This window comes from Sus scrofa, chromosome 6 (assembly GCF_000003025.6).
Source record: "Sus scrofa isolate TJ Tabasco breed Duroc chromosome 6, Sscrofa11.1, whole genome shotgun sequence".
Lineage (NCBI taxonomy): Eukaryota > Metazoa > Chordata > Mammalia > Artiodactyla > Suidae > Sus > Sus scrofa.
This window is the reverse complement of record NC_010448.4, coordinates 167,685,292-167,710,950: the sequence shown is the minus strand read 5'-3', so window position 1 is coordinate 167,710,950 and position 25,659 is coordinate 167,685,292. Positions and strand designations below refer to the sequence as shown.

The following is a 25,659-nucleotide window of genomic DNA, read 5'->3' as shown; positions in this document are numbered from 1 at the left end:
CGGCCTCGCCCGCACCCTCGGGTGTTGGAACGTGGATGGGGAGCCGCGGGTGGCCACGTGTAGGGGCCGGTCGGGTTCGTGTGGCAGTAAATGCGAGCGCCGCCGCCGGCAGGGGGCATAGCATGGGGGCAGGAGGGGGCCGCCGGCGCCCTCACCCTGCCAGGCGTGGGGTCCCACCACCTGGCCTCATCCCAGCCCCGCCTCCGCTTAACTCTGCGGCCTTGGGCAGGTCCGTAGACTCCGCCATTTGCGCATACACTTCACATAGTTTCGGTAAAGATTAAATCATTTTGTGAAGCATTTTAACGCGGTATCTGGAACTCGTACACCTAACCTTTATCCCTCATATCTGGGTCTGTTTTCCTTGCTGTTGATGGGTTTGCAGTGATCGTGTGATGTCAGCCTGAGGAATTTGCTCTGGTCCTTAGCCCGAGTGGTTCAGGCTCCAGTGGCCCCCGCTCCGGTGCCTCCTGGGGATGGGGGAGGAGAAGGTGGTGAGTGTTGACCGTCTGATCGCGGGTCAGTGAACACCAGCCTGCCCAGGGCTTAGCTTGGCCAGACGCTCTCGGGGAGTCCGTAAGTGGCTGCTGTCCTTGGCTAGGTTTGAGTGTGCTGGAGAGAGCCCCCCCCCACGCACACCCCCGCCCGCCCCGGCATAGAAGGCAGAGTCAGGTCACTCCCAAGGGGCTGGAGTCCTCCGCTCCCCTCCCGGAGGTACAGAACTGCAGGCTTCCGAATTGTGCCTGAAAACCTAGTTGGCACAAGGGACTGGCTTTTTGGGTCCTGCTGTTTTACGGACGGCTCCGCACACATGCCAGTTTTAGGCTCTGGCGGCTGTGCCTGAGGGATGATCTGAGCCAAGGACGGAGCCATTGAGGGCACGGTAATTGAGGCAGGAAAATTAATTGTCCTTAATTTGGCACAAATCCCAAAGACTTCCCCCGTGTTAGGAATTCAGAGTAGATTCCCAGGACACAGGGCTGCAGGTGTTTGCACTTCTTCCCTTCTCCTCCGTCAGCACCTTGCGGGTAGCGATGGGGGCCGGCTGACTCCTGGGCCCCAACTCTGGCAGGCCCTGCTCCCCGCCCTTCCTTCTCCATTGCTCAGGAGGGCTGAGAAGATAGGACTGAGGTCTGGGGAGAACTGGACTGGCGCCCTGGTGGGCTAGGATAGCTCCAGAAGCCCTGAGCGGGCCCCCACCCCTGGCTGGGCAGGGAGGGTGGAAGCGGAGAACCCTGCCTGGGCCTTCCTGTAAAAGCAAGTGGCAGCAGGACCAGAGGAAGCTTTTCCCCTGCTCAGTGCGTCTCAAGCCCTGTTTCATTTTCTTTTCGTTTGTTTGATTTTTGGCTTTTTGTTTGTTTTTTGTTTTAATTATTTTCTGATTGTAATTTGAGTGTTCTTTTTTTGGAGACAGCTTTTTAGAGCAGTTTGGGTTCAAAGCAAAATTACTGCTTCATTTTCATCCTCCCTTTTCTTGCCACTGTTAACATTTTCCTTTTAAAAATCAGAGGTAAAAGTCAGGACGCTGTGGGATCATATTTACAGCCAAGGAGACACAGGGTTCCTGTCTGGAATTTATAGGGCTGCAGGTGGGGAAGTGTTCCGCCAGCCACTGGGAGAAGCTGGGGAGGCGAGGCCGGGCGGGGAGTCCTCCTGCTCCCCAGCCTGAGACCCTCCCTCTCCTGACAGGGCCACAGTCCCTCAGGGACGCCCAGGTAGCTGGAGCCTTGGCAGAGCGCCCCCTAGGATGTGGCAGCACATAGGGGGCTATCTTACCCCTCCCTGCTGGGGCTCCTCCAGCTTCTCCCCGGCCCGCCCCAGCCAGTCCCCCGGGGTCTCTGAGAGTCTCAGGGAGGACCAGCCCTGCCAGCCTCTCCCGTCTTTCCTTCTGAGGATGCCACTTGCCTTTTGCCTGGCACAGCAGCCTGACCTCAGCGTGTGTCCCCACACGCTCATCTTGTGCTGGGCCTGAGAGGGGGGATGGGAGTGGAGCTGGTCTCTCGCTCTCTGCCATCGTGGAGCCCCGCTCCCTCCCCGGATACTCACCAAGGACAGGTCTCCCTGCCCCCAGGGGGTGTGCCTGGCATCCACACTGCTGCAGGGCTCTGCCAAATTCTCACACTCGCTCTGTCGTTTGCTTCTGGCAGGGAGGGCCTCGCCACGCAGCACGGAAAAGGGGGACCCAGGCCCGAGTTTGGCCCCTGTCTGCCCCAGTGGCCCAGCCCTTACTAGTTATAACAGTGACGCCAGCCGATAGTCACCGGGTGTGGACTCTGTGTCACCCTCTCCAGCACCTTGTTGTCTCACAGGACGTGGTCTTTGTGGTGGCTTTAAACGGAGGGCACTTGAACCCGGTTTGAGGATGGCAGTGGACACACGGAGAGGACCAGGAACACTCCCAGGTCGCAGAGCTAGTTAGAGGTGGAGGCAGGAGCCCCACTTGGTCTGCGCTAGTCTAGCGTCTGTGCTGCCAGCCCCTGGTGCTCTCAAGGGTGTGAGGGGGCAGCCTTGCATCCCCTCCCCCATCAGGGCCGACACCCGTGTCCACGTGCAGTGAGGCCAGTAGTGTCCTGCTGAGGCCGCTCCTGTTCCCGGGGCAGTGACTCCCCCGTGAGCCACCAGCCCCTGGGAAGCTGGGAGCAGGCAGCCGGGGAGGGGTTTTGCCTCCTCATCAGCTTCTGGTGTCCTCTTGGGGCTTTTGAAAATGTCTTCAGCCTCCACAAGCTCAGCCATGGTCCTGAGGCCTGAGCCTGGGTCCCAAGATCAAGACCAAGGGAGGGAGGAGGGTCAGGGAGGAGGGCGAGGGTGGGGTCGAAGGTGGGTCATTGGTAGAGCAGGGGCTGCCGAGAGTCAGGGCCAGACACAGGCTGTGACATGGGGCTCTGCCCCGGGGTCGAGCCGAAGGCTGGATGCAGGCAGGCAGGGAGGGGACAGTGCGCATGCAGGCAAGTGAGCAGGGCCAGGACAGCATGCGGAGCCTTCCCACTGCGTTGGCGCTCTTGATGCCGCTGCATGAGCCCTGGGCTCCCTGGCACCTCCCGTCCCTGTAGCACTTCCCGCTGTGGGCAGGAGGGCTTCGATCCACGTTTTCCCAGGGTCCAGAGAGATATGTTGTCATGCCTGCAGTCTGAGGCATTGCTTCTGAAACCTGGAAACCCTGTCGGGACAGGCTGGGCCCCACTGCAGCTCCTGGGCCCTGGGAAGGACAGGCCTGAGCCGCGGCGCTCGGGACTCTGGTTCCTCATGGGAGGTAGGCTTCGTGCTTCCAGGTCGGGGAGAGAAGAGCCTGCAGGGTCCCAGCCGCTCTGGGAATCAGGGCAGTCCGAGCGGGCAGGCAGTGCCAGCCCTCACGTGCACATCTGCTCTCTGTCTGCAGAGGAACAGCTGCCCCCCGGGTTCCCCTCCATCGACATGGGGCCTCAGCTGAAGGTGGTGGAGAAGGCGCGCACGGCCACCATGCTGTGCGCTGCGGGCGGGAATCCCGACCCTGAGATCTCTTGGTTCAAGGACTTCCTCCCTGTGGACCCTGCCACGAGCAACGGCCGCATCAAGCAGCTGCGTTCAGGTGAGCACAGGGTGAGGGTCAAGGGGCCGCGCAGACGGCAGGAAAGGCCAGAACCCAGCGCGGCCTTCGCTCCGGGGCATGGGTGCCTGGGGCCTTCCAGGGCTGGGCTGAGGGCGCCTGGTGGGTGGGCCAGGGTTGCTCTAGGCCCACCAGGCCGACCTGGGAAGCGAGCTTAGCAGCGAGGGCTGGTCGTCCGCGATGCTCACCCTCCCGGGACCGTCAGACTCCAGATTTCAGTCCAGCTCTGCCCCATGAGGCACCAGTGTGGTTCACAGCCTGGCATGGGGCTCCGCAAAGGTACTCTGGGCCTTCATCCTCCACCCGCCCTGGAGCCCGGCCTGAGAGGCCGCCTGGACGATGCTTCTGTTTGCTTCTCCAGACGGCAGGGAAAGAGGCCAGAGATGCCTGATTCATCAGGCTTCAAAAGGCTGGACCTTGGGGGCTTGCAGCTGGGGGACTTACTGCCATCCCCCAGCCACCAGGGCCACCTGTGTCCTCTGCATGTCTCAGTTGAGCCCTCTTGGAGCCCCTGAGCAAAGATGCCGCTGTGACCGGGCAGGAGGTGTCGCCCCGTTGATCGATCTGCCTGCGAGGCTCCCGCCAGGATAATTGATTCCGTTTTTGTGGGAACAGAGCAGGCGGCAAAGGAGCCTCGGAATCAGCTTAGCTCCAGTTCTGCATCTGCCACCAGCATGGGCTGGACTGATAGACCCTAGTCCAGAAACCCTCCTGCTACCTATGGGATGTGGGGCCCCGGGCAGGAGGGCCAGCCCCAGCCAGAGCCCCTGCTGCCCATCAGCTGTGGTGTCCACACTGCAGTGGAGGACGTGACTCTGCTCCCTTCAGGGCCCTGCAGGCCTCAGTGGCGCCCCGCCAGTCCCTGGGGTGCCAGCCCCTCCTCACCAATTTCCGCATGGTGGGCACCCCCGCAGCGCCCAGGGGAGGAGGGAGAGATGAGCCGCCCAGCGGGGGCAGGATTCTGGCCCCAGCCACGGCCGCCTGAGACAGCCTACGAAGTGTTAGCTCATTTAATTTAATTAAAACTCAACAAGATGGAGGCAGCTGTAGCGCAGTTAATTAAAACAGCCATAATCAAGGCAGGAAACGGTCCGCCAGTGTTTGCGGCCGCTGCCCAGGGCGGCACAGCGGCCGCCACGCTCCGGCTCCTCTGCGTGTCCCTACGGCCCCTGGGCAGGCTCCCCAGGCAGCCAGGTGGTCCTCCCTGCAGGCCTGGCCTCCGCCTAGAACGGCGCTGACTGTCTGTGGCAGCAGTTCTGGGAAGGCACACTGTGTCACGCGTTCGTTCTTTAAGTATTTATGTAGCGCTTGCTGTGTACCGGGCTCTGTGCCACCCATTCAAGGCCCTGTGAGTCGGCTCCCGCCCAGGACTCCGCTGGATGCTGTGAAGCCTCCTGGGCCTCCCAGCAGCCGCCAGCACCCCTCCGGCCCTCTCAGCCACTCTCTTCCACATTCCCTTAGCTCCCTGCCCCTGCCCCGTCTGCCCTGCAGCCCCTTCTGCTCGTCTCTCCAGCCAGGGAGCCTGGGAGCCCTTGCCCAGACCAGTTCACCTGTGCCGTCTGCATGCCTGCAGTCCCCAGGTCTGTCTCTCTAACCCAGACATCTTGCTGGAGGCCTAGACTCAAAAACCCACCTGCCTCTGGGTGGCACCCTGACCGTGATGGGTGGTGACTTCCTTTCCAAACAGCCCTGCCCTGTGACGGGCACCCCTCTAACCTGAAACCTAGGAGACACCCCAGCTCCTAGTCCATATAAGGAACCAGCAGAGCCTCTTGATTTGTCCCCCATAGGGCTCTTGAATCGGTCCCTGTTCCTTTTTCAACTGCCTCGGCTGCATCCCTGGTCACCAAACACGGCTCTCCCTGCCTGCTGGCTCTCCATCCTGCAGCACTGGCAGTTTCCTGCTTGCGCGCTTGGTGCTCTGCCAACCTCCGTGGCGCCTCGCTGCCTCCCTGGTCAGGTGCAGGCTCCTGAACAGGCGCACAGAGCCCCGCTCGCACTCGCCCGGCTCACGTCTCCAGCTTTATCGCATCAGGTCGCAGCTGCACCACTTACGAGCACTGTGGCCTCACTGACGTTAACTCCTTTGAGCTTCGGTTTCCTCATTTTTGCAAAGGTCTTAGAGCAAGAGCTACGTGAGCCAGTGGCAGTGAGAGCTGTCGGTGACCATCGGCCGTACGACGAGGGCTCCGTGAGCAGACCTCTCGGGCCCCGGCCTCTCCCCTACTTGCATTGAGCCCCTGACCGCAGCCTCCCCCTCTGCTCACGTTCACAGAACGCAAAGCTCCCCGTTCTCTGCCTGTGGTCTTACGTTGCCTTGTGGTGTCACCATCTGGCTCCAGCTCTGCTCCCTTAGTTCGGGAACTCTGCAGGGAGGGCCTGGGGTGGGCTCCCCTCTGAGCCGCCCGCCCAGATGCCTAGCAGAAGCCTGGCTGTGGGTCAGGAATCTCTGAGCCCTGATGGTGATGGCCCGAGGGCGACCTTTGAGCACTGTCCTTGCAGACCGATGTTCATTCCCCCGCATGCAGGGTCCGGGGAGGACTTCCTGTTTGACCTTTTCTGCCACCTGGAAGCTGTGACCTCAGGGTCGTGGGCCCAGCGTCCAGCTCCTGGGATGGCACCCAAGGGGCCGGAGTCAACTCACCTCCTCAGTACCGGACAGGATGCGCCCCTGTCGCTGCTTGACCCTGGCCCTGGTCTTTGACCCAGTAGCTGCTGCCCTTGTCCTGCTACGGTTTAGAAGGGTCTGGAGCTGTTCCCTGCACATAAAGACAGGGGCATCCCTGATGGAGCGGAACCGGGCCCCCGAGCACTCGGCTTTTACGGGGGCCTCATGGTTTCCGCATCGCCGACAGTGGACGAAGTGCTTTCCTGCCTTTGGTTGCACTTGACTCTCCTGCAACCCTGAGAAGTAGGACATGCAGAGACTGTCATGTCTACCTAACAGCTGAGTTAGGGAGTCCCCTGCGGTCACGCGGCGATCCCAGGCTGGGGAACTCCCCCGGGACGGCATCCAGGGGCTTTCTAGCACATCCACCAAACCTGGGCCCTGGGGAGCCCCAGAGCGCCACAGGCTCATCCTCTTTGGACCTCGGGCCCTCCCCAACCAGCACCAGAACTCCTTGGGCGTCTGCAGGCTGAGCGCCAGCACGTGTCACCAGGGCACACCCCGGAGCAGGAGCTGGAGAGGAGAGCAGTCGGCAGCGTGCGCGGCCCCGGGCGAGACATGCTCGGCAGATGCTTTCTTCTTCCCCGGAGGGGTGTCACCTGCCGCCACAACCGGAGCCTCTTGGAGGATCTGAGCTTGAAACCCAGTGTGGACCCCGGAGGAACCGGCATGAGCTCGGGAAGTGTGGAAACCAGTCCGGAGTAGGCTGCATCCCTGGAGCAGGGGGCCAGGCTGACCTGCCAAGCCTGGACAGGGTGCTGGCGACAGCCCCTTGCTCACTCTTCCCAGTGCCTGAGTGTGGGTGCCAGCATCCCGTCACCACAGAGCATCACTTGACCCACCCTGTCCGCTGCCCACTCAGAGATCTGAGCCAAGGTGCCAGCATCGGGGCCTGGTGGATGGGCCCTGAGGGAAGTGCAGCGAGGGCTCCGCAGTGGCCTGGGGCTGCCGCCCCCGCTCCAGCCCCCGCCGTCTGCCGGGAGGGCCCGTCCGCTCCCTTCATCTGAACACACCCTCCGGTCTCCCACACCCGCCTCGGGAAGTGGAAAAGGCAAATTCTTCTTTCAGTTTGGTGGGGAAACGACTGTGCCAAGAGGCTCAGAGACTTGTCCCTCAGCGGGGTGGGTTGCGGAAGAGCTGAGGCCAGAAGCTAGGGGGTCCCTGTCGTGAAGCGTTTGTGCCGCCACCCCTGCCCCCTTCCCCTCCAGCTCCCGGGTCAGGCCTGGCCTGTAGGAATAGATCAGTGGTGTGGACTTTTTGGTCTTGGACCCTCTGATTGTACATATCAGGGGACCTCCAAGAGCTTTTGCTGGTGTGGGTTTTATCTATCAATATTTGCCGTATTAGATATTAAGGCTGAGAAGATTTTAAATATTTATTAATCCACTTTAAAATAACTTAAAAACCCATTACATGTTAACATAAACAACATTTTTTTAATGAAAAATAATTATACTTTGCGAAACAAAAGCATTTAGTGAGAAGAGTGGCCCCGTTTTACCCTTTTACAAATCTCTTTAATTTGGGGTTTAATAGAAGACAGCTGGATTCCCATAGCTGCTTCTGCATTTGGTCTCTTGCAGTAGCACATGTCCTGAAGTTTCTGGAAAACACCACTGCATGTCCATGAGAGAACAAGAGTGAAAAAGGCAAAACACACCTCCTAATATTACGGAAGTGCTTTTGACCTTGTGGAGCCCCTGGAAGGGCCTCAGGGACCCCGAAGGTTCAAGAACCGTGCTCGGAGGATCTCCAGGATGATGGGTTTTTCTAGACAGGCCTCACCCACAGCCCAGGTCCCGGCAGCTGCCTTTGCCGGCTCTCCAGCCTCTGCAGGAGGCAGCCTGGTCCAGGGGGAAGGCTGGGAACCAGACCTGGTTCATTCCTGCCACCTCATAAGCTGTCAGTGACCTTGGGCTTTGGGGGGGTCACTTCATGCTCCTCCGCCTCGGCTTCCTCTTTCCTGCCAGGGTGGCTAAGTCCTCCTAAGTGCGTGCTGTCGGCTTCGAGGAGGTAGTGTTTGTTCACGCTCTCTCCCCCGGAAATGGGCAGAGAGGGGCAGCATGGACCGGCCTGGGGTGGGGCAGTGGCGGAAGAAAAGCCTGTTGGGAAGGGAGCCTGTCCAGACCCCAGAGTAGCCCCACACCAGGTATTTGGAGGGTGAACCTCTGGCCCCCTCGGCTGCTGACTCCTAGGGTGACGAGACACTGAACATGGTGGGTGGGGACCTGGCCTCTGGCTGTCACCAGTCAGCTGGGGGGACGCTGCAGTTACTCGGTTCTTAGCAAGGTTGAGGTGGCTTTGCAGGGGGTCTGCGTAGGGGGCAGGTGTCTGTGTTGGGGGGGCTGGGCTGCTGGTGGCCTGAGGCCAGCCCTCCCTCCAGCCCCTCCGTCTGTCTGCCTAAAGGCCCCACTTTGCTTTGGCAAGTGCCCTGTTTGAAATCCTCCACCCCTGTGGAATTTAGGGGCCCTGCCGAGCAGGTTACAAACTCTTTCCTCGGCCTCCCCCGCCACTGACCTCAGCCAGCGGAGCCTGCAGGAACCCCAGCTCACGTCCTGATTTCTGTCAGCCTCCCGCCCCCTCCTCAGAACAGCGCCAGGGCCCCGGGGAACACGGCTTCGCCCACACTCAGCCTCGTGCTTGCTCACACATCACCTGCGGTTGCCTGAGCCAGGCCTCAGTTTCTCTGTGTATTTAAGGCCCTCTCTCGTGTTTTATTTTATCTGGTTTGGCTTGTTTGTGGCTTTCCTTCCTTTTGTACTAATGCTTCTCTCTGATCTTATTTGCATTCAAATTACCTCGCCAGGTGGTTCACCAATCAGAGGTAAGAATGCTGTCCGTGCATCTCGCCACGCCACGCCTCCCACTGCCGTCACCACCACTCCATCCCGTCCCGTCCGGTCCGTCACCTCCCCCATCCCCATCCCGACCCCTCCAGCCTCCTCATCTCCAGCTCTGGCCCCTCGACACCACCGGCCACCACACGCTTCCACGCTCAGTCACCCCCTCCTGTGGACTCATCCATTGCAGGTCTGGGTTGTGGAGATACTCTGATCCCTGCCCTGGAGCTAGAAGCCCAACTGCCCAGGCCTTCTCGGCCGGGCCCCCAGAAGAGACTCTGTTGGTTCCTGCAGGAGAGTCAAGCTCGCCCCTCAAGTCTGGCCGGAGATGGAAAGTCTCCCCGAGACGGGTGGGGGGGGAGCAGGACCAAGGCTTGCCTTCCCTCCCAAAAACCTCCTTTCCGTGGGGCCCGCAGTTATTGCTAAGTCTCCCTGAGCATCCCAGCCCTGTAGCAGAAGGAGGCTCTCCCCGTAAATCCCTCAGCCCGGCACACACCAGGGGGAACGTGCACTTAAGACTTTAGTGTTAGAGTTCCCACTGTGGCCCAGTGGGTTAAGGATCGGCAGCTGTGGTGTAGGCTAGCAGCGGCAGCTTGGGTTCAGTCCCTGACCCAGGAACTTCCGTATGCCGCAGGTATGGCCCTCAAAAGGAAAAAAAAACAAGTGACATTAGTGGCTGGATGACAACAGAAATAAACAGGATCCTAGGTCATGTGACCCCTGACCCATCCGCCCCATTGCAGCAGGGCCCTGCATTCTGGGGTCCGAAGCCCAGACGGGACTCAAAGGTCAGGGTTCACGTTCGACTCCCCCTCTGTGGCCTTAGCAGCGGGGTTGTGCTCTCAGAGCTCTGCCTCCTCCTCTTTCAGTTGGGCCAGAGCCGCACCGCATGGGGTCTGAGGCTTAGCGGAGAGGAAGGGGACTGGACCGTGTCTGGCCCAGAGCAGACCCTGTGTAAGACGGTTTTACTCCCATAAGGTGTTTATTCGCATCCTTGCCTGCCCACTGCTCAGTGTCCTTGGGTACGTCTAGACAGTTCAGGGCCACGCTGCTCTCGGGACAAGATGGGCTGAGGGGAGCCCTTCCAGAGGAGCTGCTTCCCTGTGGAGCGCCTTGGCCGTCCCCCCCACGCCCCGCCCCGGACAGGACTCCCGCCCCAGATCCCCCCGACCCAGCCATCCTCTCAGCCTGCACTGATGCCTCAGTGCCCCGCCGCTGGCTCTTGGTGTTGATTCCAGACTTGAGAGTTTCTGTGGCAGCAGGCCCAGGGTCGGTGTGGGGTCCCTGACCAGTCCTGGCTCTGGGCGCCGGGAGCCTCCTCCTCCAGCAGGGAGCCCACCCAGGTTCTGCTTCCTGCTCCCGCCATGGCACCAGCTGCCCCCCAGCTGAGCTGACTGACCTTCATGCAGCCCCGTCCCCCCGGCCCAGGGCCTGACCCCCCCACCTGCTTGGATGAACATTTTTCTGTGACAGCGTCCATCCATCCCATACACATGACCTTTTGGGTGCCCGTCGGGGCTCTTCTCGCAGGAGATGGGTATTTGGCACGGGCCCTGGGCCCTCGTGCTCCCTGATGCTAGCGGGGAGGGCTGAGGCCAGGACCGCCGAGCAGGCCAGCCCCCTTCCTCCTCTCTGTATCCGGGCCCACCCTGGGCATCCCTCTCTTCCAGCTCCCAGCCCGCTGGGTGTTCAGGGCCCCTCCTGCTGCCCCCAGCCTGAGTGGTAGGCGAGGGCTGTCAGGCAGTGAAGGGGCTATAGCTCAGACCCCGGGGGCCGGGGCCTCTTCCTGTGGCTCCTGTTCACCCATCCGGGTGGGGTGGGCAGCTCTGTCTGCGTCCTGTGTGGCTGTGGCCGTCAGCCAGCCTGGGCTGTGGGAGGGCGGGTGTGTGCAGGTGCTGGTCTTCTGTCAGGCTGTGTCCTGTGGGTTGGTAACTGTCCGTTGGGCCGTGTCCTGTGTGGGTGTGGTTGTCTGTCAGCTTGTTCCAGGGAGCGGGGCGTTGCTTGTGCCCCAGGGTGTTCCCGGCACAGACAGCCTGCCGGGTGTGCTCTCACCAGCAGTGTTCTCAAGCCTTTACTGCGGGGCTGGGGGGGGGGGGGGCACATCAACTGGTTGTGCTCCCACGGCCCACCTGCCTTCACCTGGCCCCTCCCACCTGGACCTGCCAGGACTGGCCCCAGCCCCCATCTTCATCCCACGTGAGGGTCCTTCTCAGCGCCTCCCCCCCCCCCCCCCCGAGTCCTGGCTCCTTTCTGACCGGCTGCGGCCAGAGCAGCCCCTTAGGGCGCTGGCCTGTGTGGAAGCTGCAGCCTCCATTAGGCTCCTGAATTATGCAGGAGCCGCGGTGGGTCGAAGCTCTTTAGCGGGACCAGGCTGAGGAGAGGAGCCGGAATGGGTGGGGCCCGAGGGGGGAGGGGAGCGTGGGTGCTGTGAGCCGAAGCTGCTGGGCATCAGGCCCCCGGGGCCAGCCCTTCCTTGCTGTGGGGTTCTGCTGGGCGGCACAGCCTGGGCTCTTGCCCGATGAGGGCATCGCATGAATGCAGATCCCAGGCCGGCCGCGTTCCACGATGCTCTAGTACGGATGCTCCTTGGCAGACAGGCTCCAGGATGGCCAGAGCACGCAGACGTGCAGCGGAGTTGGGGGGTGGGGGCGAGCCCCCGGCCGAGCCAACTGGACCGCTGGTGGGCGGCCCTGTACTCCAGGGCACAGCCCTTGGTTCCGGCCAGGAGGCCCCGGGCTTGGCAGGGAGAGCCTCCTGGAACCAGCTCCGGGGCCAGGGTGTGGCCCTGATGCCTGCAACGCCTGGTCAGCACGAGCCGCAGATGCTGTCTGAGACGCCCCGCGTGGACCCGGCCTGACCGCTGTCTTTGTGTCCCCCCAGGTGCCTTGCAGATCGAGAGCAGCGAGGAGTCAGACCAAGGCAAGTACGAGTGTGTGGCGACCAACTCCGCAGGCACGCGCTACTCGGCCCCCGCCAACCTGTACGTGCGAGGTAAGGACTCAGGCGGCGCCCGGCCCTCTCCACGGGGCTGAGTTGCCCCTGCCCGGGGCTGCCCAGAGCCTCGGCGTGGACCTACGGGGCTGCCACAAGCCCAGTCTCTCCTCCTCTCCACCTCTCTCTGCAGCAGCCGTAGCAGCAGCGGCAGCTCCCGCTGGGCAAACTCCTAACATCCGCCCCGACTTTGCCTTCCTCCCGCAGGCCCTTTGGGAAGCAGCCACTCTTGGGAGCATTTATATCTCTTGTAGGTCCTGCCTCATGGGCGCAGAGCCCCACGGGAGTCTAGAGCCTTCTGAGCAGACGTGTGTGTGCGCGTGCGCGGGTGCGTGTATGAGCAGGCCCACGCGTTTGTGTGAATGCGTGCACAACTGTTTGGTCTTTCTTGAGTGTGTCCTGCCCACCCGGGCAGGGAGGGCTCCAGGCCATTGCACCTGCCCCCCGACCAGGTTTGCCCGGGGCCTTCCCGGGCGGGCGGGGGGGGAGCCAGGTGTGCTTTGTCATCATCAGTGAGGACCCTTGTGTGGGGGGTCAGGCGGAGGCACTTGGAGCCCCGCAGTGAGCAGCTGCTGTCTTTTAGGTGTGCCTTGCTGTGACTAAGTGGATCGTGGACTTTTGCAAGTCCAGGTACCCAGCAGAGAGGGCCTGGGGACTGGTTGGGCCTGTGCCGTCTCTGTGACGGTCACAGCCCCCAGGGGACCAAAGCCGGCCACCCGCCCCTTCCTGAGAACACGCCAGGTCTTGTGTGCATGGTGCCCTGGGGGGCCTAGGCACCCCCCTCCTACCCTCCCGTCCCCCCACTTAGCCCTCCTGCACAGATGGGCGCTGTTAAAAGTGAAACCGTCTCCCCTCGGGGGACTCGTAAGGGAAAGTGGATGCAGCCTCCTCGTCGCGGTGACTTCACCACGTTAAGGGCTCGGAGCAGCTTTGCAAAGGGTGTCCTCTGCCTGTCCGCCCCGGGGCCAGGCGTGGGGCCGGGCGATGAGAGGGCCTGTCCCCCTCTTCAGGGTCACGTGGCCACACAGCGCGGAGAGAATTCGTTCATCAGCCGTGTGCTTTTCGAGGGCTGTATCGTGTCACAGCACAGGATCCCCAGAGGCCGCAGCTGCCAGCCTGTTTGGTGATGGGCAAATTGTGCTTCAGAGACTGGCTGTTGCTCCATCGGAATGGGGGGCATGGGATGGGAGGTCCCCATGGGTCCCCTTCTCACATGTTCTGCTCTTTGAGGCTCACCCGAGCTGACCCGGCGCCTGTCTTAAGGAACAGCATCAGGGCCCGGAGGCCAGGAGCGTGAGAGCCACCCAGACGGCCAAGTGCTGTGCCTTGCACAGCCTGTCCCCACTCTGCTCCAGGCCGAGCCTCTGCCTCCTGCCCAGGGGCCCGATGACGCCCCTCTGAGAGGAGCAGCTGGAGCGACCCCACTCAAAGACCTGCCTCCTCCCACCCAGCTGCTGTGTGGACCTGCCCGGGCAGTTCTTCTCAAAGACCCTAGGGCCAAGAGCGTTGAGGTTCTGGGCCTCCGCGTCAAGGTCCTTCCCTGTGTGTGTGTGTGTGTGTGTGTGTGTGTGTGTGGCTGCACCAGGGAGACGAGAGGCCTGGCAGAGGCGCTGGGCATCCCAGGCAAGCGGCACGAGTGTGTTCGTATGGGCACATTTCCTGGGGCAGAGCCGCAGAGGCTGTCCCGGGGCAGGAGGAGGCCCAGACCCAAGGTGGGTGGACTCTGCGTCATCGCCTTGACTGGGCCGCTGCTCCGAAGTCACCGTGACACTGGTCACACCATTGCTTTAGCCCTGGGGCAGGACAGTGGGTCTCTCTGGAGATGACCTGAGCTCAGCTGCTGGAGCTGATGGCTCGGGCGCTGACCAGGAAGCTCCTACCTCCAGCCCCTTTGATCCCCTGTCCACACATGGTGGGTGGGCCCAGACAGGACCCTGACTGGCTCCCGCCACGCCCCGTGCCCCACCCCCACCGTGTCTGCCTGAACCGCCTTCCCGGCCCATTTCCACAGGCCTTTGGGGCAGGGGGTGTGGCGGTGCCTTTCGTTCTACCCCCACTTGCCAGGGATCCTCAAACAGGGTGTCCCAACCTGGCTTGAACTGTCTCTCCCTTTCTTTGGCGCACGCGCATTCCTGTGGGCCCCTGGTGTCTTAGAGCCAGTGCTTATGACCTGCCTGGTAACCAGGCCCCACCTGAATCTGTACCTGCCCTGCTTTGCAGAGAGCGATTTGCCCTGAAGCCCCAGGATAGGCCCTATTCACTGAGCCTCTAGACACCTAGAAAGCCCTGCTCCGAGGACCTAGGGTCCGCCCTCATCACCGCAGTCCCGGCAGAGCCCCTGCTTTCAGCAGTGCCGAGGGCCCATCGGCCCCGGCTCCTCTGGGACCGCCTCGGCGGTGCTGGCCCCCAACTCCGTATCCTGAACCCGGCTGGAGGGTGGCCCACACACAGGCAACCTCCCCCAGTGCCAGCCTGCCCGCCGGCCTGTGCCCACCTGCCCCCCAGCAGAGCAGCTGCAAGGCTTCCTTCCGAAAGAGCAGGCACCAGTCACCCTCCAGACCAGTGGGAGGCCCCCTCTGGGCTCCCACCGTCAGGAGCTTCAGCTTCTGGGTCAGCGTGGACCCCCCACCCACGGTTTCTCAACCTCGACACCTGGAGCCAAATAGCCCTTAGCTGTGGGGGGCTGTCCTGTGCCTTCCAGGATGTTTAGCAGCCCCCCGGCCCACTCGATGCCAGGAGCAGCTCCTTGTCACGACAGCTCACAGTGTCTCCAGACCTTCCCCTGTGCGGCTTGGTGGAAGACCCCCCCACCCCCGTTGAGATGGACGGCCTCCCCCTGCCATCATCCCTTGTCTGTCTCTAGTCTCTTCTGCCGTGTCCGCAAGGCCTGAGGCCGGGTCTCCTCCTCGGGTTTGGCTTCAGTGTCCACCTCACGTCCCTCCTCTGTCCCCCAGACTCGGGGCTCCCACTGCTTCTCTGAGACTGGCGGTTGCTGCCTTTCGTGGGACAGGGCGTGTAGAGCTCCCAGCCCAGCGCACACAGCAAGGGCTTGCCAGTCAGTAGCCGCTGCTGCTGGCAGGGAGGGTGGTGCTGCTGGGGCCGCATCCCCCAGCTACGTCTGACTTCGGCTTACCGTTGCCCGCAGCTCCACCCACCGTCTGCAGGCCCAGGCAGGCCGGGTGGACCCACCTCTCTCTCTCCGACTCCCTCCCCCAGTGACTCACGCTCTCTTCTATCCACAGCGTCTCCCGCCTCCAGCTCTTAGGACACGCAGCTGCCAGGGCCCGGGGCGGGCCCCCCTTCCCCCTTCTCTGCAGGGACCTGGCCGCTGGGCCACAGCTGTCTAAACGGGGCGCTGTCTCCATGGCCTTCTCCCCACAGGCTCCCAGACCAGCTCCTCCCGCTCTGGTGCTGCACGGCCTGGGGCTTCTTCAAGGCAGCGGGCTTCCAGGGGCCTCTGTGCCTCGGTGGGTTGGTGGGCTGGGTGGGCCCTGGCCCCGAGCCCAGCTCACTGGGTCTGTCCGAGCTGGGGGGTGTGCGTGAGGCATGGGGGCCCGCCTGTGCCCCACTCCCACCCCTCCCTGTCCGCCCCCCCGCCGGCAGGACCCAGCCCTGTCCACCGTGTCCTCCATGAGTCCTGAGTCCTTTGTGAGCGGCCTGGTCCGCGCGCACCTGCGGGCACGTGCGTGTGTGTGTGGGGCACAAGAGTCTTGTCTCGTTTCCGTGCTGTGTGGGCAGATGAAGGTTGGCCTGTTTTTACTCTCTCTGTGTTTCTCCTTGTCTTTTTTTTATTCCCTCCTCATCCTCATCGCACTCTGCCATCAACCCAAACTCTCATCTCTCAGATCAGCGAGAAGGTTGGTCCTTTTCACTTCTTATCCATCTACAACTCGCCCGTCGATGGGATGCTCCTGTCCGTAGGGACCAGCGGGCTCCGCCAGCTCCTCGGGCTCGCCCCAGTCAGGCCCGCCCGCCCGTCGGGCTCTGTGCTCCGTTGTTTGGGCTGGCGGGCGGGCAGGACCAGGGGCGGGTGGGCAGGTCCCCCTGCCCCGCATGTTTCTGCTGCTTGGGTCCCTGACGCCCCACGTGTCTGCATGTCCCCTTAGCTGGGCTCCCCTGCTGGGGAGGTCGGGTGGGCGTGGTGCATGGCACGAGACTGGGCCCGCCTTTGTGCCCGGGCCAGGCCAGCTGTCTGCTCCCGGTGGAGCTCCGGAGTGTTTGGGGGCGGGAAGAGCCGGAGTGCTTCGGGCGCACCTGCGGGGCCGTCCAGAGCACCCCGCTCACGTTGGTCCGAGCTCAGCGGAAACCCCTGGACAGATGAAGGGAAAAGGCTAGTCCAGAGTGAACTCATCCCTCGAGGTCTTGCGGCACAGGGTCCAGTCCTGTAGGTCTCCCCTCTCCTTGAGCCCCTCTCCCCCTCGGCTGGACGGCAGCAGCCCTGTTCTGCCTACTGAGCTTCGTGCCCCAGGCACAGGCTGGGTGGCATCATCTTCCATCGTCTTCGAGGAGGTTTCCTAGTGGCGTTCTCTTTCCTCCCTCCGACCAGGTCCAAACCAAGGTCTTCGCCCTGCCCAGGCCCCTCTTCTCTGCCCAAGCCCCCCAGACAGCTGACCTTTCCTCAGCCTGTGCTGGGAGCTGCTCATTCAGACATGAGCTCACACCCGACTGAAGGGCCAGCCGCAGCTTAGCGAGGCCCACGTGGGGCCTAGAAGAAGCCCCCTCGGGTTGGGGAGAGCTTCCTAAAAGCTCTGCACCTGGAGGTCCCGTCGTGGCTCAGTGGTAAACGAACCCGACTAGCATCCATGAGGATGCGGGTTCGATCCCTGGGCCCACTCAGTGGGTTGAGGATCCGGCGTTGCCATGAGCTTCCATGTAGATCGCAGATGCAGCTTGGATCCTGCATTGCTGTGACTGTGGTGTAGGCCGGCAGCTGTAGCTCTGATTCGACCCCCTAGCCTGGGAACCTCCATGTGCCATGGGTGTGGCCCTAAAAAAAAAGCAAAAATAAAAAACCCCTCTGCACCAGCCCCTTGCAGAGCAGGCTCCCGCCCTCCGGGCCAGGCCTCTAAGCCCAGTCCTGAGCCTGGCAGCAGGGACTTGCGTCCTTTCTGTGTCACTTAGTCTTTAGTGGCGAGTGGGACTAGTGACTAGTGGTCAGGGGAGGCTCACCTGTCCTGGGCTTTGGGTCGAGCCCCAGGGAGCCGAGCCGGGCCACCTGGTCCCCTCTGCATCATCGCTGTGGCTTGGGTTACCGCCACAAGGGAGAGGGAGCCAGTTGGGAGGAGGGCTGTGACCTCGGCTCAGATATCAGCCCCGAGCATCCCTCCATATGCATCTTGAGCTCTGGGGCATTTCAGTCACACCATTTCGCTGACCGGGCAGATCTGCCGGGTGGCCGTTCAGAAAAACAGTCCTGGGCAGAGACAGCCCGGCCTGCAGCCCCCTCCCCCGGACCCCTTCCCTCCCCCCCAGGTCCCTTGTCCCTTCTCCCCATCCATGGTCCCAACAAAAATAAGCATGCACACAAATATTTAATGGGAAGGCAGAAATGAGTTTCTAAATATTCCGGGGGGATTTGCCGGGCTGGTAATTTGTTTGGCGCTGATAATTACATCTTACATTTTTCCAGCTTTACTTAAAACCGTGTGCCGAGTGCGCCGGCATTTAATTACTGCTCTGCGGCAGCCACAAGGTTATTTATTAAAGAGTTATTTTATCTTGATACAGTGAATCCTGCCCCTCATCCCCTCCTTAATGTTGTGTTATTTTCATCAGGGAAATTTCCGCGAGTGAATGCAGATTGCGGGGCTGCCTCCTCCCTGCGATTAGGCTGTCACTCCGCTGAATGCTGATGCCTCCAGGCGCCGCGCCGCCCTATTATAGGGGGTTGTCAGCTCAAATAATTAGACTTAGAAGTTACAGCTGAAATATAATCCAGAAATGGCAAGGCCCTGTTTTGGAAATTGTCTATAAAGTGTCAGCACTAAGGATGCACGGGGAACGGTAATAGACCGGCATTGTGGGAGCACAAGATTAGACCCTACGTGCATTTTTCCCGGCTCTGGTTTCCCTTCCCTGCTGTTGCTTCTGTCAGTAGACTGAGTCCAGGGTGAGTCCTGCTCCTGCTGGAGGCCCGGCGCCTGTGACAGCAGGAGGAATGGCGGTGGGGCCCCTGCAGGGAGGCGCCAGCCACCCCTGACTCTTGGCGTGGGGCTCCGGGTGGGACCATCCGGGCAGGGCCAGGTTGCGAGGCCCCGTGGGCACGTGGGATCCCAGGAGGTCGTCTCTCGCCTCTGTCGCCCCCACCCCTTCTCCGTGGACCTGCCCTGATCCTCCTCATCCTGTGGGGAGGATGAGTCTGAGCTGCGGGAAACTGCATCCAGCTCCTTGTGTGTGGCCGCAGCTCAGGGTCATTCTGAACCTCTCAAGGGTGGCCCCACGCCAGGGTATGCCACCCAGGAGTCCCCAGGCTCGAGGCCCTTGCCTGGCGCTCGGAATGACCCCAAGGGTTGCAAATGACCTCTCCCTCGTCCTTCCCCTCCGGGAGTCTCCCTTCCACCTGCATCTGGGAGGGAGAAATAAAAGTGAAAACACCACTCTTCTCGCTGGCAGCTCCCCTCGGGCCTCCATGTCCTGGCAGCGGCACAGAGGGCGTTGTCCTCCGGGACTGTTTGAGATCAAGCCTGGGCAGTTTTTTGCACTACTTAAGTTGGTGCCCAAGCTTTATTGGCCACAGACCTTCCTCCTTTCCCTGGAGCTCTTTGCTCTCATGTCCAGGGACCCAGTCAGGTCCCAGGCTTCTGCCGCTGACCACAGACGGGCACGTCTGCGTCTGTGACCTGAGACAGGCTGGAGACCGTCCTTACACCGCCTGGAGAGGATCACCGCCTGCCTCGGCTCACCCGGGGGGCGGGAGGCTCAGAAGCTCCCTCGTGGAGCCTCCTGGGTCTCCTCTCTCCACCCCGGGAGCCGGGGCTCAAAAGGGTGTGAGCTTTTCCGCACGCAGACCTACTTACGCCTAGTCTGTGTGTGAACTCAGGCACACTCCTCAAACTGTCCGTCTCCAGACGGGTCCCTCATCTGGAACTTCACTGGGAGAGGTTAACATCTATAGCGTGGAAGCTTTCAGTGCTTAGGAGGAGCAAGAGCGATTTCCTTGGCGTTCCTCTTGTGGCTTAGCGGGTAAGAACCAACTCGTAGCCATGAGGATGTGGGTTGGATCCCTGGCCTCGCCGCGTGGGTTAAGCATCCAGCGTTGCCGTGAGCTGTGGTGTAGGTGGCAGAAGCCGCTCAGGTCCGGCGTTGCTGTGGCTGTCGGGTAGGCCGGCAGCTGTAGCTCTGATTTGACCCCTGGCCTGGGAACCTCCACAGGCCGCAGGTGTGGCCTTAAAAAAAAGAAGGAAGAGTTCCCTTTCCCAGACCTGTTTAGAGGCCCGTGAACAAGAAGTAGTCAGGTTAGGCTGCTCCACTGTGCCTTTCTGTTCGAGCCAGGGCTCTGCTGGACCCCTGCCTGTCTGCGCCTCTCCCCTGTGGCCTGCGCCACTGTCTGTGCCTCCTGGCTTCACCCTTGTGCCCTCTGGGGGGAGTGCTCAAAGGAGGCTCTTTGTTGTGGCTTCCTCCTGCCAACTGTGCCCCCCGAGATCCACCTGTTCCCTGCCACACAGCACTGCTCCACCTGAGATGTGCTGTTGTCATGCAGTGTAGACTCAGCTATAGGACAGATAACAGAAGCCCGCCTCCGTGAGCTAAAGTGAGACAAGGAGACTCCTGTCTTAGCACGCTAAAAATGTAGAGGTCCGTTTGCTGTCAGGCGGGCAGGATCCAGATATTGCAACAGTTTGGTCGGGTATTCGTCTATCTCTAGCTCAGCTCAGCCAATAACTCCTTGTTCCCAAGCCGGTCCTCTCATGTGGTCACAGGTGGTCCCCAGTTCTTCTAGGTTCCTAAGCCGTAGTAGAGAGAAAAAGTCACTTTTCTAATTTTTTTTTTTTTTTCAAAAGTCCAAAGGCTGTGTCTTAGCCAGATCTGGGTCACATACCCCACAGACAAGAGATGCAGATGAGGGTGCCAGTTCCTGGAGAAGGCAGAACACTGGGTGCCCACTTCTCCCTGAGATCCCAGTGAGCCTGGGGCACAGAGGGGCTGGGTCATGCCCGGCCCACTAGGGCACTGGCCGTGTTTTGGTCCTGAATAGAGGCCTCCGTGGGAGGCAGTGTGGGCAGAGTTGAGGCAGGAGCTGAAGAGTCGTTGGGGACCCACACGGGAGTTCTTGACGGGGGTGATATGAGCAGGTCTGGGTTTGTGCCGGCTGTTTGCGGACGGCCAGCTACAGGACTGGGGGACCCGAGGACGACGAGGCAGGAGGAGCAGTTGAAGACGGGAAGGTGGTGGCTTGGACGTCAGGGGTGGCAGTCGCCTTGGAGAGAAATCAGTGTGTTGGAGCTGTTTTGGGGGCGCCTTGGCAGACCCTGGGGATTAGCTGGATGTCTGGTCTCGGGCGGCCTCTTCGACCCCTGTGTAGTGAGGTCATATGTTGGACCAGGTGGTGTCCGCAGTTCCTTCCGCCTCTGGTTCTGTGCCTTTCGGCTGTGCGAGCAGCAGGCTGGCACCTGTGGTAGAGGTGCTCCCGATGTGGCACCATGGGTCCTTTGCATGCCTGGAGTCCCCCGCAAGGGTCCTCAGAGACCTGCGCTCTGAGAGGTCCCTTCTGGGCTCTTAGCCTCACTGCCTGCCTTTTCCAGCCCTGTGCTCAAGGGTGCCCAGAAAGACACACCCCAGCCTCGGCCCACCAGCTGCATGCCCCGTCTGCATGCCAAGCATGCCCACCCATGGCTAGGTCCTGCCTGCCTTCCCTCCCTCTGCACGTCCTGAATGTCTGTGCCAAGCTTGCGACTCTGGCCGGGGGTGGGGCGTGAGGGGTCCAGGCTGCACCTTGGACTGAGAAGCTCAGAGTAGCTTCCGACCCCAGGAGCCCAAGGCTGGAGGTTGTGGGCGCAGCCACGCTTCCCCTTGAGATCCTTGTTCACTGGAGCCGAAAGCCACGTGCTCGGCGCCCTCATCATGTTACTGCCATCGTCATGCCCATCCTGCCCGCGGACCACGGCCCTGGCCCGCCCCTGCCCAGTCTCTCCTGGAGGCAGCCCCTCCTCTTGGGTTCTCAGGCTGTGCCGTGAGCGGGACTGAGGTCCCGGCGGGTGGTCATGCCGCTGCCCTCATCTCTTCCCCTCGGACCATGGCCTGGAGGTGGAGGCAGTGGTTCCAGAGAAGGCGGCTGGGTCACTTCTGGGCTGACCCCCTGCCCTGCCCCAGTCATGCTCTGAGGACCCGCCACCTTAGGATGCCTGGGTCTCTCGCTAGTGCCCAGCCAGCCCCGGTGGAGGCCCTTGGCACGGGTGGGGTCAGGCGCAGGGGCGGGCCCTGGAAGGCGACCGAGGCTGTGGCCCTGATGAGACCTGGGCCTTGCCCTGAGTCCCCGTGTGACCCCGGGCCTCAGTTTCCTAGGCTGTAAAATGGGAGCGTGGTTGTGGAGTCTCATGTTTCAGACGGTCCCTGAGAGCGGGCGCTCCTGGCCCGAAAGCGGGGTGGGAGGCGGTCAGCCGCGGCCCGGGGACTCGCCCTGCCTGTCTCTGAGGTGGGTTTGGCTCTGTCGAGAGGGGCTTCCTGGATGAGGGGCCCCTGCCCTTCCATCCCCGCGTGCGTCCTGCCCGGCCTGTGAGCGCCTCTCTCCCTCCTCCCGCAGTGCGCCGCGTGGCTCCGCGTTTCTCCATCCCTCCCAGCAGCCAGGAGGTGATGCCAGGCGGCAGCGTGAACCTGACGTGCGTGGCCGTGGGCGCGCCCATGCCCTACGTGAAGTGGATGGTGGGGGCCGAGGAGCTCACCAAGGAGGACGAGATGCCGGTCGGCCGCAACGTGCTGGAGCTCAGCAACGTCGTGCGCTCCGCCAACTACACCTGCGTGGCCATCTCCTCGCTGGGCATGATCGAGGCCACGGCCCAGGTCACCGTGAAAGGTGAGCGCCCTGCCGGCACACCCGCCCTGGCTGGTGGCCTTCCCTGTAGCAGCGCATGTGGCCGGCGAGCGTGGCCCCCAGGGCACGGGCGGGGCGGAGGATCGGTCCCGTCCTGGTGCCCGGCTCTGGGGTCCTCCTGGCCCCCAGCGCTGGAGGGAGGGGGTTCTCACAGCCTCCGTCTTAATACGCAGAGCTGACAGGCCCTGGGGGCCTGCGGGCAGACGCCGGGCTGGTGAGTAAGCACGGGGCGCTTTGTTCAGGCGAGGTGTCCCCCTGGGAGGTGGGTGCTCTCGTCGTTCCCATTTTATAAGTTAGGAAACTGAGGTGCAAGGTACGTGATGGAGCAGGGCCTCGAACCCTGTTTCTACCGCACACCCCTCTGACTGCTCCCTAGCACCAGACCCTCCACCATACAAGCCTCATGGCAGGAGGGATGGGGAATGGCAGCCAAGGTGGGTGGCTCTCCCTGCGCGGACCCCTGGGACAAGCCACATGCAGGGCAGAGTCCTTGGGGCACCGGCTTCCACTCTCCCCTCAGACCCATCCTCCGTTCTGCAGCCTCAGTGATCTTTTTATTTATTTATTTATTTATTTATTTTGCTTTATTTTCTTTTCTTTTTTTTTCTTTTCAGGGCTGCGCCTGTAGCATATGGAAGTTCCCAGGCTAGGGGTCACATTGGAGCCACAGCTGCCCGGCGACACCACAGCCACAGCAACGCGGGATCTGAGCCTCGTCTGCAACCTACACCACAGCTCGTGGCAATGCCAGATCCTCAACCCACCGACCAAGGCCAGGGATCGAACCCGCAAGCTCATGGTTCCTAGTCGGGCTCATTTCCTCTGAGCCACCACAGGAACTCCTTGAATGATCTTGTTAAAGTGAAAAGCGGGATCGTGTTACTCCCTTCAGAGAAAGGGAAGAATGCCTTCCGGCGGCTTCCCGCTGCTCTGAGGATGCAGGCCGGGATCCGCACTGCCCCGCACCGGGCGCACTGGCACTGTTTTGCCGAGCCCGCAGCCCGCCCTCGCCAGCTCCGTCTCTCTCCGGGTCTCAGTTCTGTGATGCTTTCCCCGCGCACAGCATCCAAGGGCACCCCTGGATTTCTTCCATCTCAGCACCCTGCTTTCTGCTGTCCTTACACGTACCAGAACCATGCCTATCTCCTCACCGGTTGCTTCTTCCTCACGCTGGCGCGCGGGGGCGTGACTGTGTCAGCCCTAGCGCAGAGCCTGGCACACAGTAGGCCCTCAGTGGTTCTTTGTTGGGTGATTGGCTGTGGGCCTGAGACGTCCCTGCAATTTGAGCCACGGGGTCAGCAGCCGCGCCCCTCTTTCTCAAATCCAGGGCCATTCTCGGAGTTCCCGTCATGGCTTGGTGGTTAACGAATCCGACTAGGAACCGTGAGATTGAGGGTTCGATCCCTGGCCTTGCTCCGTGGATTAAGGATCCAGCATTGCCATGAGCTGTGGTGTTGGTCGCAGACGTGGCTCAGATCCTACGTTGCTGTGGCTCTGGCGTAGGCCAGCGGCTACAGCTCCGATTCGACCCCTAGCCTGGGAACCTCCGTATGCCAAGGGAGTGGCCCTAGAAATGGCAAAAAAAAAAAAAAAAAAAAAAAAACATCCAGGGCCATTCCCTAGGGAAGTAGCTTCCCTCTCCCAGCTCCTGTGACACATCCTTGCCACAGGTGGGCCCAGACGAGCTGCAGTGGCAGCGATCTCTGCTGCCCAGCCTCTGTGCCCCGGGCAGGCCGCCTCTGGCTCTGTTTGTTTAGCTGAGTCACCAGGACTGACGTGAGTTTCCTGGGAGTCACAGAAGTGACCTGGGTAGACCCTCAATGACCCCCTGAGCGGCCTGGCCGCCGTCCTCCACTGGGTGACCAAGGGCTTTCCGGGTCACTCTTCAGGGCGGGCCGTGGGGGCCAGCCGCTCTGGGGAGGGAGGACCGGCTGCCAGGGTCGTGACCTTGCACTTTGTCCCCAGCGCTGCCGAAGCCTCCGATTGACCTTGTGGTGACAGAAACAACTGCCACCAGTGTCACCCTGACGTGGGACTCTGGGAACTCAGAGCCTGTGTCCTACTACGGCATCCAGTACCGGCCAGCGGGCACGGAGGGCCCCTTCCAGGAGGTGGACGGCGTGGCCACCACCCGCTACAGCATCGGCGGCCTCAGCCCTTTCTCCGAGTACGCCTTCCGCGTGCTGGCCGTGAACAGCATCGGCCGCGGGCCGCCCAGCGAGGCGGTGCGGGCGCGCACGGGGGAGCAGGCCCCCTCCAGCCCCCCGCGCCGCGTGCAAGCGCGCATGCTGAGCGCCAGCACCATGCTGGTGCAGTGGGAGCCGCCCGAGGAGCCCAACGGCCTGGTGCGGGGCTACCGCGTCTACTACACCCCCGACTCCCGCCGGCCGCTGAGCGCCTGGCACAAGCACAACACAGACGCCGGGCTCCTCACCACCGTGGGCAGCCTGCTGCCCGGCATCACCTACAGCCTGCGCGTGCTGGCCTTCACCGCCGTGGGCGACGGCCCCCCCAGCCCCACCATCCAGGTCAAGACGCAGCAGGGAGGTAGGCACTGGCGGGGAGGCGGGCAGAGCTGGGGCCCAGGCTGGGCAGCCCACCTCAGGCCGTGAGCTTGGGCCTTCGGGAAGGCGGGCGCCCAGTCGCTGGCAGGCTGGGTGCAGTGGGGTCGAGGCCCTGCCCGGTTACCTCTGTGCTCTGGGGGCCCTGGCGAGGCTGACGGTGCCTGGCGTCGGGGGGGTGGTTGCAGTGCCCGCCCAGCCCGCGGACTTCCAGGCCGAGGCGGACTCAGACACCAGGATCCGGCTCTCGTGGCTGCTGCCCCCGCAGGAGCGGGTCATCAAGTACGAGCTGGTGTACTGGGCGGCCGAGGACGAGGGCCAGCAGGTGGGCACACGGGGACGGCGGGAGGGGGCGCCACCTGGCCCTTGAGGGTCTGTGGGGGGCTCGGCTGGGCAGGCTTCTCTGGCTTTCCGTGGTCACGTGGGCACAGCCCCTTGAGGCTCCAGGGCTCCGGTGGCCCGAGTGGGGACAAAGTCCCTGGGTCTGTCCTGGGTCTCCTGGCTCTGTGGCTCACGAGGCATCAGCAGAGCTGTAAAGCTCGCCTGGGGCCGCGTGTCCCTGGTGTTCCCTTGGCCGCGAGGTCAGTGAGGGGCCCTTGTGTGGCCAGGTGGCCCCGTGGCATGGAACCAGCCCTGCAGCCTCCGTGTCCCCAGGGACCAGCTGCGGCCCATGTTGGGGAGCAGCCTCTGAGTGAGCCCTGAGGTCTGAGCAGTCAACGAGGGCTTCCTGCTCTTCCAGCACAAGGTGACCTTCGACCCCACCTCCTCCTACACTCTGGAGGACCTGAAGCCTGACACGCTGTACCGCTTCCAGCTGGCCGCCCGCTCCGAGATGGGCGTGGGCGTCTTCACCCCCACCGTCGAGGCTCGCACGGCACAGTCCAGTAAGTGTCTGCCGAGGCCACCGCCTGCCGCGGCCGGGCTGGGATCAGACCCACACGCACACCTCTCCCCCTTGACCGGGCGGGTGGTCAGACCCCTGGGCTCAG

General features: G+C 62.3%; 1 protein-coding gene across 32 annotated transcripts in view; it reads left to right on the top strand.

Moving 5' to 3' along the window:
• Positions 1 to 25,659, top strand: part of PTPRF (protein tyrosine phosphatase, receptor type F) — an 87,077-nt gene that overhangs the window by 32,800 nt on the left and 28,618 nt on the right. For 17 of the 32 annotated variants that reach the window (XM_021096871.1, XM_021096857.1, XM_021096865.1 and 14 more), the window contains 7 exons: positions 3,377 to 3,565; positions 11,972 to 12,082; positions 15,928 to 15,939; positions 21,822 to 22,091; positions 24,075 to 24,656; positions 24,859 to 24,995; positions 25,410 to 25,554. In XM_021096871.1, the coding sequence (XP_020952530.1) occupies positions 3,377 to 3,565; positions 11,972 to 12,082; positions 15,928 to 15,939; positions 21,822 to 22,091; positions 24,075 to 24,656; positions 24,859 to 24,995; positions 25,410 to 25,554 (1,446 nt within the window). The remainder of the gene's footprint in view (positions 1 to 3,376; positions 3,566 to 11,971; positions 12,083 to 15,927; positions 15,940 to 21,821; positions 22,092 to 24,074; positions 24,657 to 24,858; positions 24,996 to 25,409; positions 25,555 to 25,659) is intronic. The other 15 variants (XM_021096855.1, XM_021096861.1, XM_021096852.1 and 12 more) reach the window with 1 other exon arrangement.